The sequence below is a fragment of the Amyelois transitella genome, chromosome 22 (genome assembly GCF_032362555.1).
Source record: "Amyelois transitella isolate CPQ chromosome 22, ilAmyTran1.1, whole genome shotgun sequence".
NCBI lineage: Eukaryota > Metazoa > Arthropoda > Insecta > Lepidoptera > Pyralidae > Amyelois > Amyelois transitella.
The window spans coordinates 8,033,779-8,060,513 of NC_083525.1; the positions used below are offsets into that span (position 1 = coordinate 8,033,779).

Genomic DNA, 26,735 nt, shown 5'->3' on the forward strand with positions numbered 1-26,735 from the left:
GTGGCACATAACTCTTAAAATTACAAAGCAATTCATTGTAAAAACAACATTGCTACTAATTTTACGGCAGGCGTAATAAATTACTCATATCTAATTAAAACACTCGGTGATTTTTCCTATATTTCACAATAACAATTGCTTTGATTTTAAGGACACTTAGCGCAACCAAATCGTATCAATTTTTTTAACACTTTTTCTCTCAATCTTGCCCATTTCATTTATACAGGCGTAATTTATATAAACGAGATTTGTGTCCCAACACAAATATTTGTACATTTTACGTGCATATATTTTAAATAAATATAATTTTTTTAAATTATTATTCTACTCAATTGGAATGGCCACTTTAATTAATATGACAAAACTAAGCAATATAATAAAACTAAGCTATTTTCGCAGTTTTCCGGGGCAAGATATAAACATAAATTAACAAGGTGCATTCCTATCTAAAAAATTAAAATAACTGTACAGTAATAACAATAAAAAAAAACAACATTAAAACAAAAAAAATATGGCACTGTTAAATGGCACTTCTACATCGATGGCCTAATTATTAGCGATTTTTATTTAAATTTGAATATATTATTATTACATACATAAAATGACGCCATTTTCTCGGAGGGGTAGGCAGAGACTACATCTTTACACTTGCTACTATCACTGAATACTTACTGACATACAAACTTTCGCATTTATAATATTAGTAAGATATATATATTTAGTGACTTTATATAGCAACAGGTTGCTAGCCCGTCACCTTAAAGAAAACCTTAATTCATTTATTGAACGCCCATGAAATATGTATCACTGTAGCGTTTATAACTCACTATTTCTTTTACAAAAACCCGACTCCACAATGGCGACTAAAATTGAAAAAAAAAATACCTGACCATAGACATCCTTTTTTTTCACAAGGCAAATGAGTCTAAACCTACACAGCCATGAACCATAGACTATTTGAACAGCTGCCTGTAAGTGAGGTTCATGAACAGAGTGGTCCCAATGTCTATGGGCCGCACTATGATCGGTATAGAAAGCAGGCCGACTCCCACCGTCAGCCACCCTCGGGTCCTCGGGGGCAGTTTGGGGAACTTCTGCGCTAAGTTTTTTTGTGAGTATGCGCATATTCTGTAAAAAAAAAATAAGGAACAATTATTTTTTTTTCAAACTCCATATTGCAATTTGGGGAACTTCTGCGCTAGATTTCTTTGTGAGTGTGCGCATATTCTGTAAAAAAAATAAGGAAAATCATTTTTTTTTGCAGACTCGTATTGTAAATTAAAATATGGGTTAATATGAAGATCTGATAATAAGTTTAAGACATTGATGTACTCATATTATGCAAATAATAATTTGAATTTACTTTAACCCTGTATTAAAAATTAAAAAAAAGGACTAGTTTACTAAAACTACTTCTCAAATCAAATTAAATCAATACACTTACTATTACTATATATATAGCCACGTCTATATCCCTTGCGGGGAAGACAGAGCTAACAGTCCTAAAAAGACTGAAAGCCCACGTTCAGCTGTATGGCTAAATGATGGAATTGAGATTCAAATAGTGTGTACAATAAGAATAAACTGAGCTTAAAAACTTCAGATTCTTCTTTAAGGCGATGTGCTGGTAACAAATCACTGTTTGAATCTCAATTCCATCATTAAGCCATACAGTTGAACGGGGTCTTCCGTGCCTTTTCGAGATAATGGGCTCTGCCTACCCCGTAAGAGATAAAGAAGTGACTTTATCAATGAATGTACGTTAGTATGTAAGATAATCCACATTGATGTCGATAATACTTTTATAACAACACTAGAGGCCGCCCGCGACTTCGTCCGCATGGAAACCCTATCAATCCCGCGGGGACTCCGGGATAAAAAGTAGCCTATATGTTATTCTGGGTCTTCATCAACCCACATACCAAATTTCATCGTAATCGATTCAGTTGTTTTCGCGCGAAAGTGTAACAAACATCCATACTGGCATCCTGACATACTCACAAACTTTCGCATTTATAATATTATAGTAGTATTAACAGAAATTGTACCGTGTGGTTCCCGGCACCATTACAAAAAAGAATAGGACCACTCCATCTCTTACGGATGTCGTAAATGGCGACTAAGGGATAGGCTTATAAACTTGGGATAACTCTTTTAGGCGATGAGCTAGCAACCTGTTACTACCTATTTGAATCTCAATTCTATCACAAAGCCAAACAGCTGAGCGTGGCCTATCAGTCTTTTCAAGACTAGCGGTATTAACAGAAAATTTTAGACCTGTTAATTGTGAACCCCGGGATCACAACGGAGGCCAAGGTCTGCCATATCAGAGCGTCGCCCGCTTCTATCAGCACTTTCTTTGGTCGTCCGTCGTTCTGGAAAATATTGAATGATACGCAACTGTGAAATACATGAAAGTGACTTGGGTGTTTTTTTTTTACTACATACAAATGTGCCGTGTGGTTCCCGGCACCAATACAAAAAGGAATAGGACCGCTCCATCTCTTTCCCATGGATGTCGTAAAAAGCGACTAGGGTATAGGCTTGTAAGCTTGCGATTCTTCTTTAAGCCGATGGGCTAGCAACTTGTCACTGTTTGAATCTCAATTCTATCATTAATCCAAACAGCTGAAGTCTCTGTCTACCCCGTAAGGGATATAGACGTGCTTATATGTAAGTATTTATGATCAAATTAAGGACGTCCTGGCAAAGGGTCAAGTCAAGAGTACCCGAAACCGGCGAGCTTGCTTAAAAGAATTATGAAGCGAAAGAAGTTTGCAGAGAAGTTTTCCTCCGGGAAAAATGCGTGATTTTATTTATGTATGTATTAATTAATTGATTCACCTTCAACGCCCGCAGACTCTTGTGCGCCGTGTCGGCAAAACAGTACGCGAAGGCGACCGCGTAACTCGCGCGGACCACCTTGACAGGGACCAGGGCGCGGAACGACTCGCCAACTTCGTTCGCGTACCCTGGAACATGGACCTGTTCAGCGACTGCTACATCACCAGGGACGAGGGGTGAGTTGACCTTTTTATTGTCTCACGAAGTATTCCCCTATTTGACGGCCTCTGTGGCGCAGCGGTGGTATGCTTGTCTGTGACATAGGAGGTCCCCGGTTCGAAACCCAGCCAGGGCATGAGGAGAAAAGAACTTTTTCTGATTGGCCTGGGTCTTGGATGTTTATCTATATAAGTATTTATTATAAAGTATAGTAGAGTTGAGTTTGTATCTCGTAACAGTCTCGAACTTACTTCGAGGCTAACTCAATCTGTGTAATTTGTCCCGTATATATTTATTATTTATTCCCCGCCCGTGATTCCGTTCGCCTGTCCCTTAGAAGAATAGGGAGTTAAATTTTTGTATGTCTTAAAGTTGGACCAAGTTTAACATGTCTGAGAATATTGTGTTCAAATCTTAGCAGTAGTGTTCTTTTGTTATTTGTCCTGTATATATTTATTTATTTATTTATAATATTTATAATGTATGTAGTTTGCAGTATGCATGTGCACTTTATCGCACCACCAACTTAAAGGTTTTCTGTTTGGTCAGCTGGTAGACTGGCAGACAATGCCAAATGGTATCAAGTCCGCCCTTTGTACATATTTTTGTGTTGTAAAGTAAAGAAATAGTAACTATATAGTTATACATACATACATACATAAAATCACGCCTCTTTCCCGGAGGCGTAGGCAGAGACTACCTCTTTCCACTTGCCACGATCCCTGCATACTTCCTTTGCTTCATCCACATTCATAACTCTCTTCGTGCAAGCTCGGCGGTTTCGGGTACTTTTGACCTGACCCTTTACCAGGACTTCCTTAATTTGATCAAGATTTATGTTCGTCTAGGTCTTCCCACCCCGACCTTTCCCTCCACACTCTCCATGTATATCTGCTTAGTCAACCTGTATATATATAGTTATAAAAGAAATAAATCAATCCCAATGGCGGACTTATCCCATGAAGGTAAATCTTCCAGTCAACAGAGAGAGTACATACAGACAGACAGATATTTAAAATGTTTTTGTCCTAAAGTTATATATAGATGTACTACTACATGTTTTATATTGAGTTATGAAAATTTAACACTGGCTACATTTAGTTTTTAGTTCTCAGGAAATACTGTAGGTGGCGCTTTACTCCTTCCTTTTTGTCTGTGGCCCGTGTTCTCACTTTGTTAAGAATTGTGCAAGAAAATAAAATAAGATTATTCAAGAAAACAGTTCTTTAATTAGTATTTTCAGTCCATAATCCAAGAGGTTATTGGCCCAGGATACTCTGTGAGTAAAGAAAAAGTGTTAGAAAGTCACCAGAAAGTGAAAAATTTCATTGTTGAAAATAACCTAACTTCAAGCAATCAAAATGGATTCGTCACGAATGAATTTAGAAAAATTTGACGGAAATAATTTCAGACAGTGGAAATTTCAAATTAAATGTGCTTTGAAGGCAAAAGGAATAGATATTTATACGCCAAAACCAGAGAAAGATACTGCTGAGTGGTTGAAAAATGATGGCATGGCGATGTTTTTATTAACATCTTCTATGGATTTCAAACAAATCACCTTAGTAGAAAATTGTGAAACCGCCGTAGAAATGATGACAAAACTTGAATCTATATATGAGCAAAAAAGTGAAATATGTAAAATGCTAATCCATGAAAAGTTTTATCAATACAAAATGTCGGAAAGTGACAGCGTGGCTCAACATATTTCAAAAGTTGAAACCTTAGCAAAGCAGCTGAAAGAAAGTGGCGAGAATGTTAGTGAGATTGCAATAATTACTAAAATACTTGGAACATTGCCCATGAAATATAGATATCTGCGCCAAGCATGGATGTCATTGGATCCTACACAACAAACACTCAATAATTTGACGGCTCGTTTATTAGATGAAGAAGCAAGTTTAGCGTCAGTGGAAGAGCAAGAGACAGCTCTCCTTGTTGTTAACAAAGGTTGGAAGAAACAAACAAAGCCAAATGAGTCAGAAGCTGGTGGGAGTGGTTTGAATCAAAACAAAAACACTAAGCACAGGTTTGAGTGTTATAATTGTGGAAAGCGAGGGCACTTTGCAAAGGAATGTCGTTTGCCAAAGAAAAGTAAACAAAGAAAGCCTACACAATCTTCAGACATGTTGGCATTTAATGTGGAAGTTGATTGCTACAACACAGAAGAGAATTCCTGGATATTAGATAGTGGTGCCTCCGCACACATGACTTATAGAATAGACTTCTTTGTGGAGTTGTTTGAATGTGACCAGAAATCATTAACATTAGGAAATCAACAAGCTTTAGAAGTATTGGGCATTGGTAAAGTGTTGATAAAAAGATATGTTAATGGACAGTGGATTAACAGTGAACTACATAATGTATTATATGTTCCTAGTTTGCGGAGGAACTTATTTTCAGAAGGAGTTCTTATACGACAAAATTACTCTATTATAAAGAAAGACCTTAATGCTTTAATATACAAAGAGAATGACATAGTGATGAGTGCAAAAATAAGAGAAAATAACCTATATGAGTTAAATATAAAAACAATAGTTTCAAATACTTGTAACCTAGTTCAAAACAATAAAAATGATATTAAGATATGGCATGAACGCTTGGGACACATTAATACAAAAGAAATTAAAAATATGTGTGTTAATAGTGCAGTAGAAGGTTTGAAAATTAGTGAAAATGATGAACAAAATTTTGTTTGCGAGGCATGTGCATATGGAAAGCAATGTAGGTTTCCATTTCAAAAATCTACACGAGGGGAACTACAGCCTGGAGACTTAGTGTACAGCGATGTCTGTGGACCAATGAGTCAAGCTTCGGTTCAAGGAATGAGATATTTCTTGTTATTCAAGGATGCAGCTACAAGTTTCAGGCATGTATTCTTTATTCAAAATAAAAGTGATGTTATGGAAGTATTCAAGAAATATAACAAAATTATTAAGAATAAATATATGCATGGTGTTAGAACATTACATACTGATAATGGAAGAGAATATGTCAACAGAGCTTTTAAAGATTATTTGGAGAAAGAAGGAATAGTTCACGAGCTTACCGCTCCATATACACCTGAGCAGAATGGACGTGTAGAAAGAGAGAATAGAACAATTGTGGAGAGTGCTCGCTCCATGTTGTATGCAAGAGACATTCCATTATATCTTTGGGCAGAAGCGGTGAAATGTGCTGTTTATATATTGAACAGAACATCTTCCAGTCAGACTCCAGAGAAAACACCATATGAATTATGGTACGGTACTAAACCGCAGTTAGGTCATTTGAAGGTGTTTGGCAGTGTTGGATATGTTCATGTACCAGATCAGTTGAGGACAAAGTTTGAGAAGAAGAGTGAAAAAATGATACTAATTGGTTATGACAACAACAATTACAGAATGTATGATCCAAATAAGAAAACCATAAAAATATCTAGAAATGTAATATTTGATGAACATTTTGTTCCAGAAATAAGGAAGAATATTGCACAAATTAGCATTATGGACGATGAAGATATTGCTATGAAAAATAATGAAACAGGAACAGTAAATACAATTAATGTATTAGATGAAACGCATCAAACAACAGAATCTGATGATAGCTTGTTAAGCTGTGACAGTGATGACCCAGCATATGAACCGTCTCGAGAAATAGAAAACATACCACACTCGAATGTAACATTGAGACCGAGAAATAATAGGCGTTTTGAAGCGAACTTGGTTGAGTTGTCATTGCCTCAAACATATGATGATGCATTACAAAGTCCACAGAAATATGAATGGTGTCAAGCTATCAAGGAGGAATTGTCTGCACATCAAGAAAACAACACATGGAGTGTGAAAGAAAGATCTAATGAAAGAACACTTACTACAAAGTGGGTGTTTACAATTAAGAAAAATGAGAATAATGAAACATGTTATAAAGCTCGTTTATGTGCACGTGGGTTCAATCAGATCAAAGATGTTGACTATCAGGAAATATTTTCTCCTACGACTAGGTATGATTCTATTAGAATTGTTTTATCTATTGCAGCTAAGTATAAGTTAAAAATACAGCAATTTGATGTAAAAACAGCTTTCCTTAATGGGTATCTAGAAGAAGATATTTTTATAGAAGTTCCTGAGGGAGTCAATTTGAATAAAAATTGTATTTTGAAACTTAATAAATCTCTGTATGGTTTAAAGCAGGCTTCTCGTTGTTGGAACAAACGATTTAGTAATTTTCTGATAAAATATGGTTTTGTACAATCCCAAGCTGATAACTGTATTTTCATAGGGATTTTCAATAAAATTAAAATATTGTTAATAATATATGTCGATGATGCCCTTGTAATATCTGCTAGTAATTTGCTTATTCAAGAGATTATAGAATATTTAAAGCAGGTTTTTAAAATAAAATTATTAAATTTAAAATATTTTGTAGGCATGGAAATTCAAAGAATAAATGATTGTATTTATATTCACCAGCGGGAGTACATAGAACAAATTATTGAAAAATTTTGTATGTCAAATGCTAATCCAGTAAGTACTCCAGCAGATGTGAATGTTATTATAACCAAAAATGTTGATGAAACCACTATAAATTTTCCTTATAGAGAAGCTATAGGATCTTTATTATTTTTATGTTCTGTTTCAAGGCCTGATATTTCTTATGCTGTGAATGTATTAAGCAGATATGTAAACAACCCTGGTGAAATACATGTAAATGCTGTGAAGCGTATTATAAGATACCTAATTAATACTAAACATTTATGTATCAAGTATGGAGAGAGTGATGGTTTCATTGGTTATTCAGATTCTGATTTTGCTAGTGATGTTGATACTCGTAAGTCTACAACAGGTTATATTTTCCTAATGAATGGTGGTCCAATTACTTGGTCTAGTCAAAAACAAAAGACCGTTGCTCTCTCTACTACAGAAGCAGAGTTTGTGGCTGCCTGTGAAGCTGCAAAGGAGATATTGTGGTTGCAACAACTTATGATAGATTTAGGTGAGGATTTTAAATGTGTAACTTTGCTGGTTGACAATCAAAGTGCAATCAAACTAATAAATAATCCGGTCTATCATAAAAGAAGCAAACATATTGATGTAAAGTACAATTTTATAAGAGAGAAGGCTGAGTTGGGCTTGATTAAAATTAATTATGTTTCTAGTAAGAGTCAGTTAGCAGATATTTTTACTAAAGCTTTACCAACTCAGGCTTTTACTAATTTAAGAGATGATATCTTATTTACTATTGAATAGTTTGTTCTTTATCCTACTTAAATATAGGTATTTAATTGTTTAAAGAGTGTTATATTTTTGTGGGAGTATTGAGTTATGAAAATTTAACACTGGCTACATTTAGTTTTTAGTTCTCAGGAAATACTGTAGGTGGCGCTTTACTCCTTCCTTTTTGTCTGTGGCCCGTGTTCTCACTTTGTTAAGAATTGTGCAAGAAAATAAAATAAGATTATTCAAGAAAACAGTTCTTTAATTAGTATTTTCAGTCCATAATCCAAGATTTTATGGTAATATCTTTGGAGTAAAGTCATCAGTCAGTTACTATTTTTTCTATGCACATAATAATAGATAATATCAGATTACTTCAGGTATCAAATACTTATCTTCTTCTTTGTTGTTACGTTTTCCCACTTTCTACGCGGGGTCGGCACAGTATGTTATTTTTTTTTCCAATTACTTCTGTCACTCGCCTTCTCACTGGTCACTACCTTTCTACTCATACTATCCTTAACGCCATCCATCCATCTCTTTTTCGGTCTTCCCCATTTCTTAAACCTTTCACTTCCATATTTAAGGCACTTTTAGTATTTTTATAATGTGTTTATTGTACAGTTTTATCTTTTGTGATTTCTGACAGTTTTAAAGAGTTGAGTGCACCTGCTGACCATAATTCATGAGTCAGGTTATAGGTTAACAGGATGCCCATCTGACAACTGCAACCTTTGCAGGGGAAATGCCTAATGTATATTATATACTAACTAAAAGGTTTTATTATTTTATAATAGATACTTAAAAATACATACACATCTAAGACCTCATAGTCATAGTGACCTGACTAGGGATCGAATCCGAAACCTTTTGGTTCAGAGGCGAGAATCGGACAACTGCGTTTAATAAATTTATTATTTTTTTAATAGTAAAACCACTTACCCAAGTAACGAACCCATGTATCGCGAAAGAAGTCATCACCCATTTTCAGGTTATGTTGTATTGTATCACAGAATATATCTTTATAATACGTCTTCCGTCTTCAAAACACGGTTTTACTCTAACCTATCTCATTTTTAACTAAAATTGTATCAAACTTGTGAGTGTTTATCAAACCACAGCAAAATTACGTAAATGTTTACCGACTGTTAGGTAATATGAAGAATAGAACCATATCTGTTATACAAAGATAAACCACAAATTTTACTCTAGATTTTATTTACTACACCAAATAAACAAATATTTTACTTTGTTTATATAATGATATAAATTAATTTTTTTGCAATTTAAAATTGCAAAACCAAACGCCAATTTTATTTTGACAATGACAGCTACAGTACATCAACTATTTAGCTGCACGAAAACTGTCAGCGCAGTGCACGTGCAATGTCAAATAAAAAAGTTGCCATCTGCAAACATTTAAATATTGTGGTTCCGTATAACTTTGACTTGTTTCAGCAGAGATTGTATTCTTCCAAATAATTGCGTCATACAGCTTCTATTATTTTCTTCAAAAAGCTCAGGAAGCAAATCTCCCAATCTCGAGTGTCGAGTTTGTATCTCAATCTTTATTAAAACTTTAAGGAGTATGATCGGTGTGAAATTGAATGCCAGAATAAGAAACAACGTGATATGGAAATTAACAGAAACGGAAAAGGGAATGCCAAGATGGTTTGGTGATTTTTTATTTTTTTTTATTTATTTATTTTGACACAAACAGTCATAAGAAACAAAAAGTACAATAATACAGTTTTAAAAAGATAGACCAAACAGTGTCGAGCAATAATACAATAAAAATTGCGTGCTTATAACAAACAGCAAGAGATGGTAAAAGAAAAACTAATTTGGTAGGTATCAGATAAAGGCAATTATATAAAGTAAGAGAAGGACATTGAGTTGCGTAGAAAAACAAATAGTGATGTGGAGAGGATTAATGATAACAGTGTGATTGAAACGTTGAAGTGTATAGGCCTAGACGAAGGGACCTTGATCAAAACAAGAACGTCCTAGAAAAAAGTCAGGTCAAGAGTTTCCAAAACCGCCAAGCTTGCATGAAGAGAGCTATGGATGAAGATGATTCATGTGGATGAAGCGAAATAAGTATGCAGGGTTCGTGGCAAATGGAGAGATGTAGTCTTTGAATACCCCTGTGAGAAAAAGGCGTGTTTTTATATACGTAGGTATGTATTGTTTACCATTTTAGATAAAGTTTTTAAAAATCCTTTTACACCCAGTGTACCTACACAAAATTAGAACACTATTAAATTTAAACCGCAATACATGCATATGATCACGTCTTTATCTCTTATACAATAGACAGAGCCCACAGTCTCGAAAAGACTGAAAGGCTAAGTTTATCTGATAATGATAGAGTTATGAATCAAATAGTAACAGTTTGTTTACCACCTAAGAGAATAATCCCAAGTTTAAGTCTTTTACCGAATAATTTTTACGAACTGTAAAAGTTTGTTCAAATCTATGTTATAAAATTATCACTTACCGGTACCGAAAATTAAATTGAGAACTTGGTTTTCGATTTACCTTATTGAACTCTAAAATCTAAATCACCTCTACGTGTTTTATCTTTTTTTTTGTGAAGAAAACCCACAAATTAATGATGAGAACACGACAGATCTGAACCCTACTGATAAATCATAATGATCAAGTTCTCAAAATGGCTCTAATTAGTTAAGGAATAAGGTTCAATATCGTTTAATTCGGATGACATGTTTTATCCGATCAGCTGTTCATTCATGGTCTGTCAAACACTGGCTAGGTTATTTTAGTTTCACGTCCAACGACGCACAATGTCGAGGACTTGCGAAGTCCGCGTAATAATAAATGTGGTACGATAATACCTATATTAAAAAAACAGACTAAAAAGTGCGGTGTGGATAACAATTGTGCAATATTAAGTGTTTTATCGCGACAGATATCATGTTTATAGATTGTAAGCTTCCAATTTTCTGACTAGTAAGTGCTTGCCTGTTTCCAATAAACCTATTCTGCCGAGATAAAGCTATAAATTGTTATAAGTAGGTACTTATATCATATGGCAATTTGCGGCTTTCCTGAAAAAAATATGCCCTTGAGTAGTGATGTACTGTAGTGGGTAAATGACACAAACTATATCGATATTTTGAACAAGTACTTATTAAGAATATAGAGGAGGGAGATAAATTATTTATTGCTGTACATACCTTCTAAGATTTTTTACAACTAATATTATTTATTTCTTGGTATTACCTACTTTGAATTTTTTTTTAAGTAATTGAACTAATATTGCGGTGAGCAGAAAAATACTAAGTAGGTAATATAGCAGATTATATTTCAAAATGTTTTCGCTAAAAATTAGTTGCGATATAGGAAACAAATAAATAAACGCATTACGGTAATCATGCTATGCTTGAAGCACAGATTCAAAATTTATTTATTTTAAAGAGAATGTCTAAATGAAGGGTCTCACTTACTGGCTGTTTACTTGTTTATGTATTTACGAATTTCAATTATTTCCGCGTTTAAAATGTGTTTTAATCAAAATGGATCATTATTTATATTATAATGGGACCTTATAGGTATTTTGATTGTAACGAATAAATTATAAAACAACTTAGGTATTTGTTTTTAATGAAATTTGGATTTGATATTAACTAGGCTTTCTTCTATGTAAGTATCTAACTTAGGTACCAGAAGGCAATGCTTAAGTCTAGTCGGTTAATTAATTAAACACACTCTGTCATTCTTTAATGTTTTATTAAATTTCACACGTATTTAGGAATTATTTTACGAACGTTTTATATTTACTTACAGTGTGAAAACCACATGAAATAAGTTATCAAGGAGCAAACTCCTTGATAACTTATTTCATGTGGTTTTCATGCAGCCCCGCCCGCTTAAATCTACAATTTTCGGGAAAATTTCGCGGCAATCCTTTTTTAATGTCCTACATGCTCCAAGGCAACATGGAACCAAATTTCAGTTTCCTGCATCAGTACTTGCGGTTGTAGTAGGAACATTGCTTCTCAGTAATGTACTTAAGAGTTTTATAACTAGACAATTTGAGTAAATATTTTATTCAAGTACAGGCGCCACGCCATTTCCCTTCCCATTGTTTTATGTCTGGTCTGTAGAACTATCATTATTGCAGACTACTTTCTATAAATCAACAGTACGACATTGGATGAGCAATTTGTATTATTTCGTACCTATTCAATTCCACATGAGTCATGTCCTCATTAGTATGACTTATTTAACGAATGCACCAGACGACAGACAAAGAAATGCATTGTAAGAATTACTTGCAAAAGGCCTTTTGATTTATGTAATACAAAAATACAAAAAATTGTCCGGGGACTAGAAAACTAGTATCTAAAATGCTATGAGAAAAAAAGCTATTTTAAGACTCTTAAAAGAACTCTCAAATTGGTCTTTCCCATTTATTTTCCTTGAACAAAACAGCGAGTTAGTATTCATTTGACTCGCTCAGACACGGTCCCGAACACTTCTAGTTCCATTCCTTTTCAACAATTAAATTTGCTTTTTTAAAATAGTAAAAATCTTTAGCTATAGCACGGGTTCTAGAGAACCAAAATGTGGCATGTAAGTAATTTTATGAAGTTTGGTAGGTACTATATACCAAAGCCATCAAAAAGTTTATTAAATTAAGTTTTTCGCTGGCAGTGTTATGTATTCCGTATATAGTTTAGTTCATTTATGTCTGTCCTTGGTCGGAATGAAGATCATCACGTGCGATATTAAGCGAGACTAATTTATTCAAAGGCATGATCTGGTTGTGAACCACCCCTGATACAGTTTTCTTGAAAACAGAAAAATTTGCATGAAATTGTTTTGTCTTCAGCGTCTTCTTTTTTGTCTTTCGCTTTGAACAGAATTTAGTTTAGGTAAAGTGTGATTATATGTATGATTTGATTGTTTCGAAAACAAATCAATCAATTTCTAAAATATTAAAAAACATATTTTCATTAGTTTTAAAACTTGACCAAGCCACGAAACTGCTATAATTGGTTGACCTGATTAAAATTTCACTCGGAAAAACATAGCTTTGGGCAAACCCCAGGTTAATTCCACATCAAATTTCCGCAAAAATGAAAGCCCTTGTAATATCCATCTATATTAAAACATCACGTTATAACTAATAAAACAATGTGTGTTCTACCATTTAGCTGATTCGTGTTACTTCGCCCATGATTTTCCTTATGACCGTGCACCTTCTCGATTGAGATTCCAATGATTCAAATTACGGTTGGCAACATAAATGACAATGCTAACAAAGAATATTCTAGCAATACAAATACGGCAGACATAAGTAGTTTATTAAACGTTGACCTCAATACAGGAATCGAATACGCGAAACAAGGTTGATGCGTTATTTTCAGCGACCTGACATTCTTTTTCTTTGATTAAAAAGTAATTTTAGCCATTTTTATTGCATCTACGTCAATGTCGAATGGATTAGACCGGCTAGTGGTTTAATATTAGAAATTTAAAAACGCCTAATATATCTACTAAGCAATCGGAAAATTCTTATAATAACGAAACCTTATGCTGTGATATCTTTAATAACATTCATGGCAACGGTTGCTTTGTTTTCTTTCAAACAATGTCCATTCACATACAAATTTATGTTCTTCTACACCTATTATTATCGATCCTTTGTATTTTGCAGAAAATAATTGCAAAACAATTGCTGCAAACAGTAAAAACTAATGCGCTTTTAACATGAGGTAATAATATTAAAAATACATTAGCAACGCTATGTTTATCTTCGTATGTAATTTATATTTTTATGCTGAATTGTAAACATGAGAGAAAACATAGTATGATTTGCAAGTGAAGTTGTAAATTTTACGTATTAGCCGACACAGTTCTATAAAATTCGATTCTGTACTTAAAAATTGTGTAATCCCAAAAAGGAATGTCAATAAAGCTTCGATGACAGAGAGATAGAATATATAGTGTTCAACTCTGAATCATCTGTATTAAACATACTGTGGATATGCTAAATGTCTTTCCTATCAAAAAGAAGTAAGTAGTATTATGTTAAAGTACCATTTAGCAGAAGGATATCTTCTACACATTACGTAAAGTTAGAGCAACTATCGAAGGTTATGAGTATAAGGCATTCTTATTTATTTACATACTTGTTGAATTATACGATTTTTATACCATTAAAACCCTTATCATTTATTTAATTGTATAATATAATTATGTCCTTCTGTTAATGATATAAAAAATGATAAAACATATGTGCTCAAACATATTTTTGCAAATCATTGAAAATTATACTCTAATATCCTACTAATATTATAAATGCGAAAGTTTGTGAGTATGTCAGTATGGATGTTTGTTTCTCTTTCACGCAAAAACTACTAAACCGATTACTATGGTATTTGGTATGTGGGTAGCTGAAGACCCAGAATAACATTATAGGCTATACTTTTTATCCCGGAGTTCCCGCGGGATTGATATGGTTTCCATGCGGACGAAGTCGCGGGCGGCCTCTAGTATAGTCATAGTGTTTGGTTTATATGGCACCAATTTAAAGACTGACTCTTTACTTTTAAAATCATCAGTTAGTTACATTAGCATCTCCAAAAATATTGCAACGAAAGATTTTTATACTATCAAAGACGACCTTTCAAACATATTCAATGATTAACAATCAATGTCATTTTAATTCCTATCCTTTTCATTGTAAAATACAACAATGAGTTACAGAAATTTCTCAGAGACAATGAAAATATTATGAAATAAATGATTCAACACAGGAAAATGTACTAAGATACCTTGATATAAAGGCCAAAAAAAGAGCTAATTTACGAAACTGCAAAAAATATGTATCTTGTTGTCATTTGAAGCATTAAAACGTCTTTTCATTAGTATCAGTGTATCAGAACTTCGTGGTATACAACATAAAAAAAAAAACTATTACAATCAAATACATATGTATATTATTATCTTGCGCAAAAAGATAAAACAGAGACGGACTTTATACAATGAAGTGTGCAGATACGAGTTACCTATATGACAAATGTGGGCGCAGGGTCCAAAGAAGCCATTAAATATTATATTTCTCCTTTTAAAAATATGTGACTGCTAATAATCATAAAAATATTGAGAAATTTACTAAACATTATAATTACGTCTTTATAAGTTACGGAGCAGACAGAACAGGGCAGCTGTAGGGCTTTAAAATAAAATTGAGATTTAAATAGTGATAGGTTGCTAGTTCATCGTCTAAAAGAAGAATCCCAAATCTACTAAATATTTTATAGAAAACGAAATTTAATGCATGTTTTTTTCGCTATCGCGGTAATTTATAATTCGTTTAATAAATCTGATAACCACGAAAAGTAAAACTTAAAATAACTGAATAGGTACGTATTACATAAAATCAAATACAGTTATCCTCTAAAAAAAGTTTACGGTATTCCCACGGAAGCAAAACACCGCGTAAAAGTTACTTATTTGTGTAACTAATTAAGATTTTATAGCATCGATATCTTGTCTAGTCTTGACAATGTCAAAGGAGATTAGATTAGTCCACACATTGATATAATAAAACCAGTGTTTATGAGTACAATTAAAAGTCAAATAAAGTATACATACATGTATAAAATCACGCCTTTTTCCCGGAGGGGTAAGCAGACTCTACATCTTTCCACTTGCCACGATCTCTGCATGTTTCCTTCGCTTCATCCACATTCATAACTGTTTTCATGCAAGCTCTCAGTTTCGGGTACTCTTGACCTGATCCTTTGCCAGGACGTCCTTAATTAACTATAAAAATACCTTACTTTTACTTCAAATTAAGTACAAAATATTTTCTTACTTTCCTAGTTCACAGAACTTTCTGTACTTTTTAAAGTCACAGAGGTGAGTTTTATCGATACTTCGACATATTTTGATTCACTACAGCACTAGTAAGTTTAGTACGAACGTATTAGACGTTTAAGACCCTTGATTTCAAAACCTACCTGATTACTACCGACTACAATAGCAAATGCTTATAAAAATCGGTCCGGGGACATACATACATATAATCACGTCTATATCCCTTGCGGGGTAGACAGAGCCAACAGTCTTAAAAAGACTGATAGGCCACATTGAGCTATTTGGCTTAATGATAGAATTGAGATTCAAATAGTGACAGGTTGCTAGCCCGTCGCCTAAAAGAAGAATCCCAAGTTTATAAGCTTATTGCTTAGTCGCCTTTAACAACATCCATGGGAACGAGATGGAGTGGTCCTATTATTTTTTTATTGGTGCCGGGAACCACACGGCACGGTCCGGGGACATAAGTACGAAGTACCTACCTACTTAAAATATAGTATTATCATCACTACATCTTACAAAGTCTCATTATTTACTTTATATGTATGTTATCCATAATCTCGGAAAGTTGAAAACGGATTTTATTCATATTTGAAATGTTGGAATGAGTGTTTTCTGAGGATGGTTTACATCTATATATGCAGGTTGCTAGTTATTAATAAAAATACCTACCTATTAAAATAAAGCCCCGCAGTGAAGCATCAGCCTTATTAAAGGTTATTGAACTCCGATTAGACAAGACTTCGCAATGTAGTTCAACATACAATATCTCTACATATACATACAATGTGCAATATTGTTCAAAGTACATATAACACATACAAACATAAAATCCCTCTTTCCCAAAGGGGTAGGCAGAGTCTGTATATTTTCTGCTGTTATCTTCCTACCCTACATTAAAGTACCTAGAATAGATACAAATAAGTAGAATATCATTGAACAATAGGCGCAACTAACACACATATCGTGTTATTATTCCAATTGGGGTAGGCAGAGGTTTCCTCAAGCAAGCTTTTCGGTTTAGGTTGCCCTTAATCCTTCGTTGTAGGTAGGTACGTTTGGCTAGGCCTTCCTCTTACAATGTTCTCAATTCACTATTCTGTTAACACAATATTCTAATATCATTTGTGGCAAAAGAAAGATGAAGTTCAACAGCGCAAGGGCAGCTCAATGAATTATTATTCACATGTCAAGATAACCGAACAAGATTTTATTTAAGTACTAGAGGCCGCCCGCGCCTTCGTTCGCATGGAAACCCTATCAATTCCGCAGGAACTCCGGGATTAAAAGTAGCCTATATGTTATTCTGGGTCTTCAGCTACCTACATACCAAATTTCATCGTAATCGGTTCAGTAGTTTTTGCGTGAAAGAGTAACAAACATCCATACAGACATACTCACAAATTTTCGCATTTATAATATTAGTAGGATATGGGGCTACCATATAAAATACGATCTTGGTCTGACATTGTATTATCATAATCCACTTTGTAGCATATCTTTTCATTTATATTTATAGTTGTCATTCATTTGCTATTCATTCTCATAAGATTAGGTATAATATTAGTTTAGTAGGCATTATTCACTTGTATGTATATAAGTATGAACAGAGTAGGAAGATATCAGCAGAGCAGGAAATTCGTGTCAATTTAAAGACATACAGAAGAAAAAAGTTAGTTTTGTACTAGCCTAGCCTAGGTAAAGATTTTTTCTGTTTGGTCAGCTGGTTGACTGGTAGAGAATGCCAAACGGCATTAAGTCCGCCTTTTGTACTTTTTTTTTGTACAATAAAGTTTTAAATAAATAAATAAAGGATAACATCGTGAGGAAACCTGCATGTTTAGGCAACGTGTAACCATGATCGATCCCATACTGATAAGTGTTCTCTGCAAAGGTTGCGGAGGTCAGATGGGAGTCGCTTCGTGTAAAATCCTGACTTAACCAATCCAGGATTAATAGCCAAAGGCACACTCTGGGCTCTAAAAGGAGGGGATGCAACGTGGAACATGGCCACTAGAAAGAAAATGATTAGCCAAGGCTGCGGGTATACTTATCCACCAAAAAATATTCTTTGCATGAGACAAGTCAAGGACTTCTTGGTTTTCATAACCAAGCAGTTCTTGACTTGACCCCAAAAATAACTATCTCATCTTTGCGTGATCTCAGTTGCATTTTATATATTTCTGATTGTATATCTCTGATCTACTTTTAACATATAGATATTTTATTGTTAAAGTAAGTTCGCGGTAAAATGAAAATTATGTTATGTTTTATGTTGATCATCACAAAAATCCTCCATATCGATTTTGATAATATCTTTAAAGTCCTCACTCTGTTAACACTTTATTTTATAAATGGATTTTTTATTTGTAAACTTGTTTAATGTCAAACAAAAACCGCCCTGTATGTGATTCACCTCAACTTTTGACTGACTGATTGTTCTTTGCTATCTTAATCTAAATTTAAATAAAATATGACTAAGCAGGTTTGTATGATTAACTCGTGATTATAATACTTGTATCATTATTATAATAATTGTGTTTTTCTCGTGCAGTTCGACCGTACACAGTGTGGTGACATAATTTTTTTTAATTTTAGTAGTCAAAATAACCAATTGTGTGTGACTGTGGGTTGATCAAAAGAAAAACGGTAGATAATAAATGTTTTTATTTGTTTCCATAATATCTTTACTTTTATCTTACTTACTGACTAGGGTCTGAAGTTTTGGTGTATGAAATCGGATAATAACTTTTTTGTGGTTAAGCAGATTAGTATTTCCGCTCGAAAGACGATTGTTGATAGATTTATCGCCAGTTTTAGAAAATAAAAAACAATACTATCGATAGCTGTTGTGATGTTACAATATTGTACAGAACAATACTATGTATAGTATCGAAGCTAAATGGTGACGAGTCGACCGAAATTCATCGATAATTTCGGTAATCTATAGTTTTTACAACCTAAAGTGTCTAGTAATGTTCCCGTTGGAAATTCCAGAAATAAAAATGCACTTTGTCATAGGTCTAGTCCATCTCTCTTCATCATCATCTCTCTTATCCTAGAAATTGGTTCAGTAGTTTTGTTTTAAGTTTATTCGTTACAAGCAAAAACAAAAAAGAAGTACATAATGCTTTCCCTCTTTTATAATACAGATTGGATGTGCGCTTAAGTGACTGGTTATTAAAAAAAAGTAATATTTACACATTATCTTGGCAGAATAAAGAATACTTACGTACTTACCTTACTTTTGTTTCCGTAACACCTGTGCATGCAAATATTTTTCATTCAATAAAACTATAGCTTAGTAAAACAGTAAAAAAAATTAAGCTTTAATTCTATTCTCAGTAAACAGTGAACGAGTAACAAAACTCATAAACGTATCGCGTTTCTAATTACGTTAATAATTAAGCACAACGTACTTAAGTTATTTTGTAAATAATGAATTATTAAAATCGGTGCCAAAGAACTTAAAAAAAAAACAGTGACCAAAGACAATCTGTGAGTGTTGCCATAATGCGGAAAAACAGCAATGGAAGGTTGCAGGAGGAGAAAGAGAAGCTGAACCCTAATGGAATGTAAGTACCTACATATATGTAAGTATACATATACTGACGGCCTGTTGGTGAATATGTCGGATTCTCGCCTCTGACCCAAAAGGCCCCGGGTTCGACCACGGACGGGTTAAGATGAAACAAAAGATTGGCGTGGATATTGGATGTTTATCTATATGTATACTTAAGTATTTATAAAACTAGATTTTACCCGCAGCTTCACACGCGCGAATTTAAACCCACCTACAAAAGGATACTTAGGTTGAAGATTCAAATCCATATATTCATTCATATAGAATATTCATACAAATTTACACAAGTAAATTTCTGTCTCTTTATTTGTATCGTTTTCTCGGCAAAACCGGTGCTAGATCGATATTGATGAAAATTTATGTGAATATAGTTTCTTATCAAAGTTTACAGTTCACTTTATCGGAGCATGGCCCGGGCAAAAGTTACATAGTTTGGTACATAATTACGTACGTAGATATACATATATGTAGGTATAAATGTAAATAATATTAATATATAAGTGGTTGCAGACACGTTTTACGTACACGTGTTGAGATTATGACATATAGATCATAGTAGATCACGCGCAATTTAGAGGTGGATGGGCTGCGTCGTACGCACCTATCGCACGCATCGCGTCGCAGCCTCATTATTGTAACTTCTTATTACATACGGTCACAGTATTATTAATAATACTTACCTTATTATTATTAATAATAATGTGGGTACGAATGCTATGATTTTATTCACTTCTAGTTTAGGTTGAATATAAAAGTTTTGTCATAACTGTATGAATTTCGCAAAAATATATGATACGCGTGCAAATCTACATCATACAATCTACAAAAATATAGCCTCTCTTCGGTTGAGTTATCAGAAATAATTTCTTGTTAAATCGTTCTAATTAGTAGCTACTTGATTAGTTTTAAAGTTATAAAGTCAGGTGAGAGACAATAAGACACGGAGGAATAAACATAAATAACGCATCAAAAATAGGAAATATTCATGTTGTTCCCTGAAGTGATACATATCTATTGCCTTGTATGTTTTATTTTAATGAAAACACACATTCTGTACCTGGGTATAGGTTTTGCAGTGGTAAAAGTAACTTTCTGTGTTGGTAGCACAAACCATCTTTTTTAATTGACTTAAAAAGTATGAGGTTCTCTATTCAAATGTATATATTTTTTTGTCTAGGCCCATGTCAAAAAGGTTTTTATGTTTAAAATCTCAATATATTAATCATTGCAGAGTTCATTGTAGATTCACGTGATTCGTTTCGTTACTAACGTTACGTAAAATCGTGACTTGTCGCATGTATGATAACGATTTTATAAGTTATAACGTCAACACAAATGATTTTAGATACACAAAGGTTCATTTGAAGTGGGAGAACTGATATCTCGTAGATGTGAGGGTGACTGAAGCACTAAGGAAATCTTTCATCTTGTGCAAAACATTTTCGCAGCTGCATTATTAGAAGTCCCTTTGTATATTAACCACTCTTGTTTCTAATTCTAAGCAAACTCAAGGCATCTTTAGGAAATATTACAATCGGGAAAATGTAAAATAAGTCATTACAAAATTTTAAATGTATTTCCTACGCCTACTTAAAATGAAGAGCAAAAACTAATTAAAGACTTTGCTAAGTAAAAATTGCAGGCGTCTCTCGATCAACAAACGTAAAGTTTTTTTTAATATTATTTTAGATAGCGCTAAATAAGCGCATGTAGTTGGCGCTAAATTAAAAAAGCGGGCAAAAGCTACTAATTAATAAATCTAATACCAGGCTGTGCATTATCGATTGCTTAGAGGATTCTCGATCTCGCGGGAATTTCGAAAAATCCTCTCTTAGTAAACCCCTTGCCACATAAGGAATCTGCCAAATTTCGGATATACAGTCCTAGCAGTTTAGGCTGTACGTTGTCTGTCTGCTACTCAGTAACGGGGGAATTTTATATGTATATATAAATAAACCCACTCGATGAGGAAGTGGGTGTTAAGGGGTCCTGGTGACTAAGGAAACGTTTACGTATCAGTCTGTGAAATATAAATTGATTCCAATACAAACATCACATGACTGGTAGCGAGATAAAAAGCAGGAGTGTACAACTTGTGGCGATATTGCGGTTACATTGTAACCATAATATTACCCTTCCAGGGTAGACAGAGCCACCAGTCTCGAAAAGACTGAATGGCCACGTTCAGCTATTTGGCTTAATGATAGAATTGAGATTCAAATAGTGACAGGTTGCTAGCCCATCGCCTAAAAAAAGAATCACAAGTTTGTAAGACTATCCCTTAGTCGTTTTTTACGACATCCATGGGAAAGAGATGGAGTAGTCCTACTCTTTTTTGTATTGGTGCCGGGAACCACACGGCTGTAGACAGAGCCTCGAATCTAAACTAGCTTTGAAAACTACCTATCATTATAAATCTATTTTTAATTGTTTCAATTTTGTTTTCTCCATGTCACGTAGGTTCGGCTTCGTAGTAAGGCATAAGTACTCAAGAATTCAAAATGTTTTATTTATTTATATAGGATACTTCATATCTTTTGATTTCACAACATTGGTTGACGTCAAATAAATTACTTAAACCTAAGTTTACTGCCGCTTCCGAGGCGTCAGTGCAGAAGAAGCGGTAACAAACTGCACTGTAGCATTTTCTTCAACAACGTCAACTTCACAACTGTCCAAACTTAGACGAGAGAATACATTGTACATACTCACAACTTATTACCTCCAAAAATTTAAAGACAGGGCAGAAACTAACTTTTAAGATTAGAATGCAACCTTGAACTAAGCATAACAAGCATGCAGTTGTCTATCTCTTTCGCACTCACGTACCAATTTTTTTTGTTCTGTGTTAACAGCAAAGATAAAATGTTTTCTGAAGTGGCAATTGATTGTTATAGCACTTTATTTATTTATTTTTTATTACACATAGACATAACAGAATACAACTAAGTACATACATATAATAAGATAAAAAAGAAATAGTAGAAACATCTGGGTCGTATCCCACAGGACGTGTTTATGCAAAAAACAAACGGGGAAAGAGTACCATGCGTTAAAATATGTACAATACATTACAATTAAATCAAATTTAACAAGCCTTGCCGTATCGCTCCCGGCACCAATACAAAAAAGAATAGGACCACTCCATCTCTTTCCCATGGATGTCGTAAAAGGCGACTAAGGGATAGGCTTACAAACTTGTGATTCTTTTTTTAGGCGATGGGCTAGCAACCTGTCACTATTTGAATCTTAATTCTATCATTAAGCCAAACAGCTGAACGTAGCCATTCAGTCTTTTCAAGACTGTTGGCTCTGTCTACTCCGCAAGGGATATAGACGTGATTATATGTGTGTATGTCATATCTTACTTAACTGCTAGTACTGTCCGCAACATATCAAGTTACCCAAATTCACTGCAAATTCGTCTCTATTATCGCGGCATAAAATTCCATGCAGGTTAACTTTGCATTTAACTGTACGTAGGCACTTGTAAGTAGGTACATCTATGCATGAATGCTATACTGATTGTGGCTATACTATCCCTTAGTTGCCTTTTACGACATCCATGAGAAAGAGATGGAGTGGTCCTATTCTTTTTTGTATTGGTGCCGGGAACCACCCGGCCACATGATAAATTTACCAAACAAAAATAAACGTTTTTAATGCGATAGCGTACAATGAACAACAAAGCACGTCGCTTCCAGTACAAATATCAATGTATTGCATTTTTTTGCACAACATTAATTCCGTAATTAAAAGCCAATGGTTGACCGCGCGGCTGAGACGTTGCGTTATCAAGTAGTTTCTGTTCGAACCCGATTGTCCTTATCAGTTAACTCGGCGTGGGCCAGTTACTAACGAATTTTTCAAACTACCCATAGATATGAGTAGTGTCAGTGCTTTTTGTTTCGAAGTGTAAATAAACTTTGTGGAAAAACGCGGCAAAAAGTGTATTTAGACGATTTTTTTTAAAACCGTTACAGACTAAAAATGTTTTCAAAAGAAATGTTATTACCAACTTAAAAAAATTAATTTCGCACATTCACAGGGGAGAAAGTGCTGGATTATAGGGCGTTGAAATGCATTTTCATATCGGTACATTGAAATAGATTATCCTTTCTCCCTCTCAACTTATCGAGTTCATGTCGCATTCCACTGTATATATGCAAAAATAAGTTTATTTGTTTGTTGTCTCTTCACGCGTTGTTTTTACGCGTTCCTTATCATATAGTTTCTGAGTAAAACCGCGGACAGACAGACACGGCGGAACTTTAAATTTCTTGTTTTTTACGGAACCCTAAAAAGTGAGAATGTCTATTTGCAAATATTTCCAACAAATCCCAACTAATAATAGAAATGCGGAAGTATGTTTGTTTGTTGTCGCTAATTTATTAGTTATTAAACCAATAAGTAGGTATTCTTGAAACTTTGCGTTATATAATTAAAAGGACATACGGTATTTTTCATCCCGGTAAAAAACTATAAGTAGTTCCCGTGAGATTGCGAAAAACCTGTAATCTTTTGTAGGTGGCGTTAAATTCGCTGCGAGTTCTCTGAATATTTTAATTTCATCCCGATCACATTTTGTGTTTTATTTTATAACCAAGAAGCTGACCTAGTTAGGGTAAGATCAGAAAACCGGGAATCTTTCCATATATTCAAACCTCTATCTTCCCCGAAAATATTTGAACAACTGTGTTCAAAGGCGGCAACACAAAACTAATCTCCAAACGACAATATTTGATTTTCTTAATGTTAAATATCATTAAAACCCGTGTATAAATATCTAGACTAATATTAACCAATAGATTTCGAAATGTTCCATTCGTTAAGCAAGACTGTTGTATACTTTTAAAAATCAAAATTAACGTACCGCTTACTCTAGATTTGTATGCGCAAGTAAAAGTGTTCGCTTTTGCTTTTGTTTGTGGTGAAAAAATTACGTTCCGTGTTTAAAAATGTCAAAAATTTAAATTAGTTCAGAAAACTTAACGTACGTGCCTAATCGGTCCTGTTTTTTAATTGCCACCGCGGTTTTATTTTTTTCCTTCGATGGATTTATGTGCCAGTGCGATAACATCGTTAAAACGTATCCGACCCGTCTTGGACTGTTTCTTTTGTAATAAAAAAATAAAAATTAGATAGCTATATTATTTTTATATTTTTTTTTGTTTTAAAATTAATGTGTTTTTTTTTAAAGCTTTTACCTATTCGATTCGATTTAAATTGCACGAATTTGAACTTAAAGAACATATTTTTTTGTTTCGTTTTATTTTGTGCCAGTGAGTTTTATACTAGATCTGTGTCTGTTTTACGTGTTTGCAAATTTTCTGTCATCATAAAATCGATGAGGACTTGATATATATTTTTTTTAAATGTGTGACAAATGTGGCCGAATAAAATGCGAATCCGAAAGACATTTACATTATTGGACAGAGGAAAATACAAGGCCAGCGGCAGCGAGAGTGAACCATTATTGCAAAGTTACGATAGCGACGATGATTGGCAAGTGATTTTTGTAATTTTCGTAGATAAACATTTTTTTTAGAATACGGGCGACGGTGCCCGTTTTAAATAAATTCAAGTTCTAGAGTCAATCTATACTTATATTATAAAGCTGAAGAGTTTCTTTGCGAATGCGCTTATCTCAGGACCTACTGGTTCGAATTGAAATATTTTTTTATGTTGAATAGACCATTTATCAAGGAAGGCTTTTAGGCTATTTTACATGACGCTGCAACTATAAGGAGCGAAGAAATAATGGAAAATGTAAAAAAAAAAAAACAGGAAAAATTATTCACCCTTCAATGATGCCCAAAATAACTATTCCACGCGGACGGAGTCGCGGGTCTAGCTAGTCATTAATATAAGTAATGATTTTTTAAGACGACTTACGACTAGGACGATAAGTTTGGCATCCATACAATATTAGAAATGAATGTGCCTTTACGACATCCATGTATAACAGATGGATGGTCCTATTCTGGGGAGCACATGGTACCTACAAGTAGAATCTCTTTTATGTATATAGAAAGAAACAAAATATTTTTTATTTTTATATTGACGAGAAAAAAAAATGATAAGTGATGTTCTAAATTTCTTTTTTTTTAATGTTCGCGTGACAGTCTGCAGCACGCACTGAGAATATTCCAAACTCGTTACTTACGTCAAAAGTATCACTAATCACGATTAGTAATTTTACTAACGAATGTTGACGTCAATAAAACTTTAAAAAACAATAATTTTTTTTTTATAATATCATCCTTAAGTTTATTGCAATAAGTGGAAAATTACGATATTTTCTATTAAGTATATTAAATGTGTGGAAAACTAAAGGTACCTTTATCTAAAATACAGCCAATTTCCATTCCCGCAAGAATTATTGGGAAATTCTCTCGGAGTGTACCCCTTGAACTGATTGTTGATATGTCAATCAATGCCCTCTTTAGTTAAAAGATGAGTAGAATAAAATAAAACTGTAAGAAATTAAGTGTCTTTTTCTGATTAGCCTTATCTATAAAAGTATTTATTATAAAATATAGTATCGTTGAGTTAGTATCTCGTAACACAAGTCTCGAGCTTACTTCGAGGCTGACTCAAGATGTGTAATTTGTCCTGTAGGTACCTATATATTAAAAAAAAAATTGAACCCACATCCTCAATTATTTCTGAAGCACTGGCAGTTCACCTATATTTAAAAAAAAGAAAAAAAAATTGAACCCACGGCCTCCGTTATTTCTGAAGCACTGGCAGTCGACAAAAAAGTTCTGTCTGATAATGTTTTTTTTTTGCCCTCAGGACTCAGAGCCGGTCAAATCAGCAGTTCAATGTTGTGAGACGCGTGTACCAGCAGGACGCTCTCAACAAAGACGCCGATTATCAAGCGCCTCACCAGCATTGTAAGTGTGTCTGTCTGTTTGCGTAAAGCTCTTAAATAGGTACATACGGAAGTATTAACGGCCTCTGTGACGCAGAGGTAAAACGCTTGTCTGTGACAGCGGAGGCCCTGGGTTCGAATCCCGGTCAGGGCATGATGAGAAACGATCTTTCTCTGATTGGTCTGGGTCTTGGATGTTTATCTATATAATTATTTCTTATTA

The 26,735-nt window shown here is 34.0% G+C and overlaps 2 protein-coding genes across 8 annotated transcripts in view; one reads left to right on the plus strand and one right to left on the minus strand.

The window, feature by feature from the left end:
• Positions 1-520: 520 nt before the first annotated feature.
• Positions 521-9,543, minus strand: LOC106138546 (mitochondrial fission process protein 1). The gene is made up of 4 exons (XM_013339724.2): positions 9,141-9,543; positions 2,845-2,972; positions 2,278-2,375; positions 521-1,128 (listed from the first exon to the last, which is right to left on the minus strand). Exons 1-4 carry the CDS (start codon positions 9,181-9,183, stop codon positions 954-956), a joined length of 444 nt encoding a protein of 147 aa, XP_013195178.2. The 5' UTR covers positions 9,184-9,543; the 3' UTR covers positions 521-953.
• Positions 2,886-26,735, plus strand: part of LOC106138545 (prestin) — a 49,153-nt gene continuing 25,303 nt past the window's right edge. The window contains exons 1-3 of one of the 7 annotated variants that reach the window (XM_060950600.1): positions 10,928-11,044; positions 19,398-19,627; positions 26,434-26,534. In XM_060950600.1, coding sequence (XP_060806583.1) covers positions 19,566-19,627; positions 26,434-26,534 — 163 coding nt within the window. In that variant the 5' untranslated portion in view covers positions 10,928-11,044; positions 19,398-19,565. Of the gene's footprint in view, positions 3,021-10,927; positions 11,172-18,581; positions 18,702-19,397; positions 19,628-24,984; positions 25,141-26,433; positions 26,535-26,735 lie in introns of those variants that run through there. The other 6 variants (XM_060950597.1, XM_060950598.1, XM_060950599.1 and 3 more) reach the window with 6 other exon arrangements.